Source organism: Mesoplodon densirostris, chromosome 10 (genome assembly GCF_025265405.1).
Source record: "Mesoplodon densirostris isolate mMesDen1 chromosome 10, mMesDen1 primary haplotype, whole genome shotgun sequence".
Lineage (NCBI taxonomy): Eukaryota > Metazoa > Chordata > Mammalia > Artiodactyla > Ziphiidae > Mesoplodon > Mesoplodon densirostris.
Window position 1 is genome coordinate 84,580,707 of NC_082670.1, and position 10,562 is coordinate 84,591,268.

General features: G+C 47.8%; 1 protein-coding gene across 2 annotated transcripts in view; it reads right to left on the minus strand.

Annotated features, from left to right (window-relative positions):
* PRICKLE2 (prickle planar cell polarity protein 2) overlaps positions 1–10,345 on the minus strand; it is a 363,924-nt gene extending 353,579 nt beyond the window's left edge. For both annotated transcript variants that reach the window (XR_009533534.1, XM_060109418.1), the window contains exons 1-2: positions 10,296–10,345; positions 9,465–9,550 (exon numbers count right to left, since the gene is read on the minus strand). Coding sequence is in view for 1 of the 2 variants with exons in the window: in XM_060109418.1 (XP_059965401.1) it covers positions 9,465–9,550; positions 10,296–10,337 (128 nt within the window). In the remaining variant the exon portion in view is untranslated. The remainder of the gene's footprint in view (positions 1–9,464; positions 9,551–10,295) is intronic.
* Positions 10,346–10,562: the final 217 nt, after the last annotated feature.

Sequence of the window (10,562 nt, forward strand, 5' to 3'; positions counted from 1 at the left end):
CACCCTCTAACTTTATAGGAGTTTCACCTTTAAGAACCCAGCCTCAAGTAAGCCAACTAGCCTAGGGTTCTTCAGATATCCGACAACAGTTAGATCTCATCCCTAGGCCAGTGAGAATGTAAGATTCTGTTTTTGCCAAGGTACTGTTTTATATTTAGACCAGGAGGGTCAAAATGACAAAGCTTAAGAGTCTCTCTTGGTTAAAGAATGTGTGATCTCAAGCCCTCAAGACCTGGTTTTGAATCCTGACTCCACTACTTATTATTTGCATGACCTAGGTAGGGCATGTTACCTAACTTCCCTGGGCTTCAGTTTCTTCAGATTTAGATAGGAGAAGATAAAGTACATGCCTCAGAAAATTGTTCTGAGGATGACAAGAGGTGATGCATGAAAGAAGCCAAGCACACAGCAGGTCCTCAATCATATCAGCTCCATCCCAAGAGCATCTCCAGGACAGGGAGGACTTAGCTGCTTGGATGTTTTGCTTATTAGCACAGCTGTTCCCACCAAGTGGCACCTTTATTCCAATCTCCCATTCTTATCATCCTTCCAATAGTACATATTCCCTCACTCACTTCTTCAAATCAGCAGTCACAACATCAGACGACTATAGCGGCCAGCCAGGAATGTAAATGGGTGAGGCAGGTCAGGTAAACAAGAGGGAATGGTGGGGATTGTGGAAAAAGCCGAACACGGGTGTTCTATCTAAAACAATGGAAGGAATATGAATTGCCCGAAATTTTCATAATTTTTTCATTATTCCAGAGAAAACCTTAAATCTGAATTTTTACCCAAAGTATCACAGGTTGGCAACTAATCAAAATTTTAAATCCTGTACAATGTCAACAAAATGTAGGTACAGTCCAGATCTTATCTCAGGAGTTTCCAGGGTATCATCTTGGGTTCAAATATTGTATAAATATCGTTGTTTCTCATGGCTTAGAAAAGGAAGCTTCTGCTTAAGGACTGGTGACTGTGTAAATGGAAGTGTTTAGCATGGCACACTAGGCACCACAAAAATTCATACTTATTAAGCAGGCTTGGGTAAAATGACTTCAGTATTGCCTTGATGATGTGTGATTTTCACCTTGGACATGGATTTTCATGGTTGCCAGGCACAAAAAAGCCCCTTTTTATATACTGACCCCAAAGGCAGCGTCTAACTGTCGTCTTCCTGTTATAGGTTGCAAATTGTTTTTACAAACATCATGCACATATTTCACTTAAGCAAAGAGACTGCGAGGGTATAAGGTCCAATTCTTCTAAACTTCATTTCATCTAAAGTGTACATGTCCCCAGGTGTGTCTGTGATGAGCCATATGAATCTGCTATTCCATCAGGAAGTCTCATTCCTTTAGACCCTAAATCCTCACATCAGGGGGGACTCGACTCCATCTCTTCTGAGTTAAGGCCCTAAGACAAGAATCATCACCCTCATTTTTAGCAAATGAAGGGCTGTGCCTCATGGTGGGGAAGTGACTTGTTCTCTGTCACATAACCTACAATGTCAGGGCCGTGAACCCAGGTATTCTTGTTCCTTATCTAATTCTGTTTCCATTAACCCTTCTTCCAACCACAAACGTATCTGGAGCCCACGTGACGCATCATGCCCAATGAGGCACAATGCACACACATTATCCCATTTAAGTCTCACAATAAGCACGTAAGATAACCTCATGGTAATAAGTAATACTATTCCCACATTGCAGATGAGAAAACCAAGATAGGTTTTCAGGTGAGAAAACCAAGAAAGGCTCAGAAAGGTTAAGTCACTTTCCTAAGGATACTCAGCCTGTAAGAGGCAGAACCAAGACTACAGTTCCAGCGAAGTATCTTCAGAGCCTGTCCGTTTAACCACACAGCTAGAATGCTCCCCCAGCAGCCCTTACAAGCTTCATAGAAATTTTTATGACACTGCCTAGAAATACACATTTCTTCCCAGAGTTCAACCCCCATGACTCTCTCATACACAATGCAGGTAGAATCCTTTTGATCTCAAAATGCTCAATGATCTAGAAATCATTCCCTTTAGGGAATGCTCCCTCAGTTCACAGGAAATTCCCTCTGGGATACTCATTAATCGCAGAGTTAAAGGATAATCTTCCAGCTTTTTGAGACCACAAAATAACAAATTCATTAGATTCCCCTCATCCCACCAACCTTAAACAACAGAAGCATAAGGATGAATGACAACCTTTCAACAGAATGTGGATATCACTTTGGGAATTAAAGACAAATAAAATGTGTTTTGAAAAAAAGATGACTGACATCAGTGCTCTGTGTTTTCTCACTATTCATCAGGTACAAATTGTCAGTCAGGGTGATTAAACAAGGATTAATTGCCAGGTTGCTCCACAAGCTGAGATGTTTCAAAGTTTCAGCCCAAAGAAAACACACAAATACACTCCAATTTTTTAAGGAATGGGAGTGGAAGTTGGCAACATCTCTTTGGAGGACAATTTGACAAGAGCTCCACATCAGCATGTCATAGCATAAGAAAAGCTATTGTCATATGGTGTATAATGAGGAACAAAGGAAAACAGCCAAAGCAGCCATGAACCAAAAATATTTAATTCAGTGATAACCCATATACTGGATTCTAAAAGCTAATAAATATATTAGATCTTTATGTCCTTTATACACGGACATATAAAGATGTCCAAAACCTATTTCTAAGAAAAAAGTAAGCTATAAAAGACCATATGTGGAATGTGTATTTTCTATAAAATCTTGTTAATAAATAATAATTTGAATGAATATGAAGAAATAAATCCCAAGCCATAAACAACATATATTTCTAGCTGTGGAGGTGAGTAAACTGTTTCTGTACAGGGCCAGCTAGTAAATACTTTCAGTTTTGTGGACCATGAGGGCTGTCTCAACTACTCAATTCTGCTACTGTAAAAGCAGCCGTAGATGATGCTAAATGAATAGGCATGGCTGTGTTCCATTCAAACTTTATTTATGGACTTAAAATTGAAATTTCGTGTAATTTTTTTTTTTTTTTAATTTTGGCTGTGTTGGGTCTTTGTTGCTATGTGTGGGCTTTCTCTAGTTGCCGGAGCAGGGGCTACTCTTCGTTGCAGTGCGCAGGCTTCTCCTTGCGGTGGTTTCTCTTGTTGCGGAGCACAGGTTCTAGGCACACGAGCTTCAGTAGTTGCGGCACGCAGGCTCAGTAGTTGTGGCTCACGGGCTCTAGAGCGCAGGCTCAGTAGTTGTGGCGCATGGGCTTAGCTGCTCTGAGGCATGTGGGATCCTCCCGGACCAGGGCTTGAACCCGTGTCCCCTGCATTGGCAGGCGGATTCTTAACCACTGTGCCACCACGGAAGCCTGTGATTTTTAAATCTTTTATAATAGCCATGTCTTATTTCAATATCAGAGATAATACAGATACTTTGGGATGAACATACATATTTCCTCAAAAGAAAAACCTCTATTTAGGTGCTTCAGCTTCTACCGGGCATATTATCAAATGCTAATGACATAAGGAAGGTGAGCCAACCAGTGTTTCTTAGCCGCTAAGCATCTTTCCCTACCTAGAGGATTCCAAGAATTTCTTAGGCACAAGCGCGTGGACACACACACGCACACGCACTCCACCTACTTTTTTTCCCCTTTTCTTGGCACACCAGTTGACTGAGACAGAGTGGTTTTTCCTGCCCAAGCAAAAAAAAATCAGTGGGAACCCATTTCTCAGCCAAATTACAACCACTAAAGGAAACCAGGCCGGCATCTCCCCAAATTACCACCTCAGTCATCAATCAACACAATTACCAGGGCAACTAAGGAAAGATGCTTTTCAAGGCACAGTCCTGGCTGACCCAGTGAGCGCTGCTTGGGGAACAGCCGCTCAGAGGCCAAGCAGCCTGCCTGGAAAGGCGGCCGTTGTCCCCAGACTAACCACTCTGCATAATTAAAATGACTTCACAAGGCTACCATTGCTCTGGGCTTTCCGTATCAGCCGCTCATCAAAGTGCAACTCCGGGAGGCTTGTTCTGAAAGCCAGCCTTTTAATGCAAGAGTCAAATCTACATTTATCAGCAAAGCTGAAACGTTAAAGGGATTACAAGGAGCTTAGAATCCACCGGCGGTTCATTGATCTGGTCTTGCCAGCCTCATCTCCACATGCCCTTTAGAAATGGCTTTAGTCTGTTGCCTGGTTCTTTGGTTGCCTTTGATTTTAGCACCACTCTCATCCAGGTTGGAGGGGATGTTTCCTTTAGCTCTGAACCTCCCAAAAGGTTCTCAGATTCCTTTCTTCTAAAACTAAGAGAAGCTACTTGCATATTCCCCTACTAGTGGTATAGACCCGGAGTCGGCAAACATTTTCTGTAAATGGACAGAGTAAATGTTTTTGGCTTTGTGAACTGTACATTCTCTGTTTCAAGTACTCAACTCTACTGCTGTAGGTCAAAACCAGCCACAGATAATATGTAAAGAAGTGGGAGTGACTCTGTTCAGATAACAATTTATGGGCAATAAAATTTGAATTTCATAGACTTTGCATGTCATGAAATATTATTCTTCTTTTGATTTTTTTCCCAACCATTAAAAAATGTTAAAACCATGCATGGCTTATGAATCATACAAAACAGGTGAAGGGTCTGATTTGGCCAGCAGGACCAAATAGGAGTTTGCCAACTCCTGTTCAAAGTATGTCCCTGGACCAGAAGCATCAGCATCACCTGGGAGCTTGTTAAAAAATGCAGCATCTTAGTCCTCTGCCCTCAAGCCTGTTGAATCAGAATCTGCATTTGAACAAGATCCCCTGGTGATTCATATACCAGCCAGGTTTGAGAATTTCTGGTCTAGAACACAGAATTTTCAAGTCAGACAGGGTTGGAAGTCAGACAGCCCCACTGACTAAGGGGCTGCAGAACCTTAGGCAAGTTATTTAACCTGAGACTCACTTTCCTTAACTATCAGAAGTGGTGTAAATAATTGCACCCAACTCCAAGGACTGTTGCAAGTGAAAGACTGGAAGGATGTGAGACACTCACCTGGCATTGTCAACGCTTTAAAAATGGCAGCTAATATGACAGAAGATATTACTATTTTTTTAATGTGATTTTTGGAGAGATGAGAATACTCATTTAGGGTTCACAATTTCCAATCACTTCCAGGACCTGACAGGTCACCTAAGTGTTGGAAGAGGTCCCCAAATGCGACTGGAATGTTGGTGACTAGGGTGAGTCAAGGTCACACCCATCTAAAGGGAGACCTCTTGTGTGCTGCCAGTTTCTGCCACATAGGAAAGTCGGCCCCATGTTACCACATCTTTGGATTCTTCAAGAGAAGCTGGAAACCTGGATTTTCACGTTAGAAAAAGCCCCTCATTTAATGCACCATGCAGACCGAACAAAACCCATCCACAGGCTGGATGTGAGCCGAGGGCCTCTAGTCTGTGACCTCTGCCTTAGAATAGAGAAGTCACAAGAGGCAGGGAGTCACAGGGAAACCAGCCTGGGTTTTAGAGCCAAATCCTAGCTTCATTCTCAGTAGCCAGGAGACCTTGGGCCACTGTTTTTTTTTTTTTTTTTTTTGCGGTACGCGGGCCTCTCACTGCTGCGGCCTCTCCCGTTGCGGAGCACAGGCTCCGGACGCGCAGGCCCAGCGGCCACGGCTCACAGGCCCAGCCGCTCCGCGGCATGTGGGATCCTCCCAGACCGGGGCACGAACCCGTGTCCCCCTGCATCGGCAGGCGGACTCTCAACCACTGCGCCACCAGGGAAGCCCTGGGCCACTGTTTGAACAACTGTGAGCCTCAGTTTCTCATCAGGAAAATCCCCACATCTGCCGCATAGGTTTTGGCGAGGATGCAGCAGAAATGTACGTATCAATAGAAATGCGGGGAGACAGCTCTGGACAGAGTAAGTACACACGCAGCCTCGTCACTGCTGAGGTTGCCTTGGTATCATTATTATCCTCTTTATTCCTCAGTGCCTAGGCATTCAAAGGGCAAATCGTCACTGTAAAAATGGCTATTTCCCCCTCCCTGCTCAAACTGGGTACAAACAAGCAAGTCCAATTAATCCCCACTCACAAAGCTGTCTCGTGGCAGAGTACACTAAGTGCCTAGTTATTAATGATTTTCTTCCGGCCACGGTCCACAAAGATGCCTTAATCTTCCTGTTAATGAGAATTCCCTCAGCAGCCTGGCCACTGCGGAATTTGTCCTGGGCTGCCTTGAGGGGCTGCTTTTTTGGAGCCAGGTCACCTGTAGGGAGCAGTGCCCATCTTTGCTCCCCAGCTGTCCTGCATCAGGTGGAGGAGGGCGCTTTGGCTGACGATTATGAGCCCTCTGCAACACAAGCAACTCCTGTGGGTTTTGTTTTTTTGTGTGGGTTTTTTTTTGTTTGTTTGTTTTTAGAAATCCTAAAAATCCCCACATTTGCCACCTAAAGCTGTGGGTGACAATATAAATAGGGAAGGACAATGAGCCCTCAGGAAAATCTCCATAAGAGATAACAGCCCTCCACAGAACCTTAGGCATCTTTGCTCACACACAGAAGCCCCAGAGGGCAGAGAGCCAGCTGGCTGAAGCAGTGCCAGGTGTTGTAACTCAGCTTTCCTCAATCTTTGCCCTGCACATGAATCAGCTGGGGATCTTGTTAAGGCCTAAAGTCAGATTCAGCAAGTCCAGGGCAGGGCCTGAGACTTCACATTTCTAACAGGCTCCCATGAGACGGTGATTCTGCCGGTTCCTGCCTCAGGTTTGAATCAACAGGACCCTCCTCCCTTGCTTCATCTAAGTCTCTGTGCAAATGTCACCTCCTCAGAGAGCCCTCTCTGGACCACCTTATCTAAATTGTAATTATTTGTTGAATGAGGGCAGGAATCCTGTCTATTTTGTTCTTTGCCGTATCCCCGGCACAGCGGAGCACCTGGCACAAGCAGGCCCTCAAATATTTGTTCAGTGGAGAGATCCCAGTGTGACGGCTGAGGAAAATGCAACTCAGGGAGCCTGAGTCTTTCACCCAAGGTCACACAGCTTGGCAAAACCAGAGCAAGACCACAGCCCTGGTCCCTCTGCACTTCAAAGCCCCAGCTCTCTCCAGCACACCAGAAAGGGAAGCAAAGTTTGTTTACAACCCGCTTCCTCCCAAGAACTTCAGTACCTTCGTGCTGCAGGCAGGAACGCCAGTCCGTTCTGCTTTTAGGAGCTGCCTGCTGTGTGGACAGTGGTTTGCAGGGGGAGCATGCAGAAGCAGAGGGACAAGCTGACACCCATGAGCCGTAATATTTAGGGTGCCTTGGTACTTGGGGGCAAGGGAAATTCACTCTCCTTGCAACAGACCAAAGGCAGCCTTTCAGCCTGTGTCAGGCTAGCCTTTCCTCCTATCCGGATACAACGGTCTCTCCCAGGGGCTCAGAGTGCCCCCCAGTCAGAGGAGTGGAAACGGAGCATACTGTGGATTTCAAACTGCCAAAAAGAATATTGTGCCATAACCCAGAAATGGTTGTCCCCCTTCCCTAAAAGGTCACCCAAAACATGCCCATGAGGGAAAAGGAGGGGGCAAAAAGCAAGGATCTGCTTCCTTTCCAGCAATGGGTGGAAAGACTATAAAAACCGCATTCATGGAGGCTTTTCTGCTGCTAGTGAAGAAACTGCTTCTGCGTGAAAACCTATCTCAGCCTCATGAAAGGCTCTTTCCGAAAGAAAGGCTCCATAATGGGCTGAAAATCAAACGCTCGTTTCCCCCTCACAAAACCAGCTGGGTTAAAACAGCTTAAGGGTCTCTAAGAAGCTGTGGTCATGACAGTCTAAAGTGACCGGGGGACACCCAGCAGCCTCAAGTGAGCTAGTTATGATTCCTCCAGGGCAACAGCTGAGAGGAAGCTAAAAATAATTGACAAAAGTAGCTAATGTTTATTGTGTGCCTGGTATGGAGCAAACAATGTGTTTTCAATATCTCATTTCATCCCTACAATAAAGCTGTGAAGTTAAGTACCATAATTATTCCCACCTAGCGGAACAGGGAAACTGAGAACTAGGGAGAGTGACTGGCTGGAGGTCAGAGGTCACAGAGACCGAAAGGAGGGGAACCTGGGTACACACGCACACTGTACCATGGCCCCATAGGCCTCTGGTCAGAAGTTGACCCAAAGGCTCCAGAGTAGGGGAGGAGCCGGAAATCACTCTCCTGTTCACCACTCTGCCTTTCCCACCCCCATTAGAGCACAAGACGGTTCAAACAGGAAGGGATCAGCACTGTCACACAGGATTTGGTTGAAAAAAATGACGCTTCTGCACCTATTCCCATGTATCGCCACTTTCATATTGGGGACACACCAGGGGCCAGTCCAAAGCACACCTATTTGGGCTACAACATCAGCAGGACTGATGGATGCCTATGTCTGCGCATTATATATTTATAAGGTCGCCCAGCCTTGCCTCTGCCACAGAAGTTATTAAATGCTAGGGAGCCATAAGGGCTGCACTCAGTGTCCTGAAACAAAGGCAAAGAGGCTGCCAGACCCATCAGAGGCAAGAACAAAAGCATTTAATTTCTGAAGGAGCCGGTTGGGAGTTTCCTTATAACTGGGTGCCCAGCACACATGACTAATTGGGAGAAACGAGAGAAGCACACACAGAGGGGAAAAAAAACCAAACCTAACCACACCAAATCAAAGCAGGCCTTTCTCCCCAGTATCCAGAAACAGCATTCTTCAAAGGGACATGGGGGTTGGGGGGGGGGGAAGATGCAATAAGCAAAGAGAGAACGGGTTACAATGTTGCAGAATTTTCTCCTGCAACTGCTTTTGCCTTTTCATGAAGTTGCCAAGAAGGATCCATCTCTTCTCTTTCTATCACCAAACAGAGGGCCTGTAAGCCTGCACCCTAACTTTTCCCAGCCAGAGCCCCAGCAGCCAGATGTACTGGGAGGGCACCCAGATCCCTTGTCCCCCAAACATAATCATTCCAATCCAGGCTGGGGCTGCCTGGAAGTCAACATTCACGGCACATTAATAAGAAACATCTGGCCACCAAGAGGGTTGACACAGCACAGGCAGGCAGTGGTGGATTTGTGGTTGGGACCCAGAGTTACAGAGGCTGAATTAAAAACACAATTGGAAAACACCAGCTAGTCCCAGGAATCCTACACATGCTGTACTGCGGCACTCGGAAAAACTGTCGTGCCTTGAATCGCTTGGGACAGAGTGACTTAGATACACAGAGGGTGGGTACAAGAGACCCAGAACTCTCACATCAGGGAAATGCAGCCTGAGCCCGGCTCTCCTGCATTCTCAGTGTCTGGTCACCACTTCCACCTTCAATATTTGTAGCAGATGTAGTCCCACTCTTAAAAGAACAGCCTTTGCATTCTTTCCATGTGACTTACGCGTGAATTTAAAAGGCGAAAAATGTGCTTGTGTGCATATATACACATATATGACATATATGTATAGGTTTCCCCCCAGAAGTGGTGTTTCTTTAGGAATCCCATGTAAGGGGTCCTACCTCCATTTATGCAAGGCGAACCCTGGGCACTGGTCACCACAGGCGTTACATGGCTGGCCTCTCTCGATCCGCCCCAGTCCGGTCAACTTCAAAACAAAAAGACAACACAAGCATGTTTCCGCCGCCGGGGCTCCCTCCAAAGCCCCACTGTGCCCCAGGCGGGACGGCCTGCCTCTCCCACCCCACCTCCTCTGATTTGACTCCGAAGCTCCTCTCCGAGGTAGAGGATTTGGGGTGGGGCGCTGCCGGTGCCCCTGGGGTGGTCTCTCGCCTGGGGAAGTCTAGGCGGGCTGTCTCTGGCGTGGGCACTAAGCCACCAAGAAATGGCCCTGGCTGGGGCTTTGTCTCCCCCAGACACCTTGGTCACGGGTTTCTAAGAAACAAAAGCAAGACCTTTCTGCTTCCCAGAGTCCCTAAGAAGCGACCATCGCGCGCTCGCCTTGGACCAGGCTGGGGCTCCCGGGAAGGGGGCAGAACGGGACACCCCAAAAAACAACCCCAAAGTCAAGTCCGCGGCTAGAGCTCCAAGAAGATGGAGCTTGGGTGCTGGGAATGCGACCTGCCTTAACGGAAGGGGCAAAGGAGGGGTGCGGGGGGGTGACATTCAGGGTCACGGTTCCCGGTCTGGCTCTCCCCGGGACTCGGGATCCAGACTTAACCCCTTCTGTCCCTACGAGCGCTCCCGCGCGCCCGGGCCACACCCCCGCCCGTGGCGCCGGCTTACCTGGGGCCACAGGTGCGCGGCCGCCGGGCGGAAGGAGTCTGGGCAGGGGCGCTCGCGGAGGGCCGGGGTACCCGGGGATTGGCCCCGCTCGGGCGGGGCACACTCACCGAGCGGCTGGAGAGTCTTTTCCGGGAGCTCCGGCTGAACATGTCCGGGCGCCTCCTACAAGCAGCGCCGTCCGTCGGTCCGTCCGCACCGCGGCCGCGAGGGCGGGTCGCCTGGGCGGACACCTTCGGCAGGCACCTTCGGCGGCCGGTGGGCTGTCTCCGCCTCGCAGCCCCAGGCTGGCTCCGGAGCACACGCCTCGCCCTCCTCCCTCGCCTGTGCCTCTCGCCCTCCCGCCCGCAGGTCCCTCCCTCTCTCCCGGCATCCCC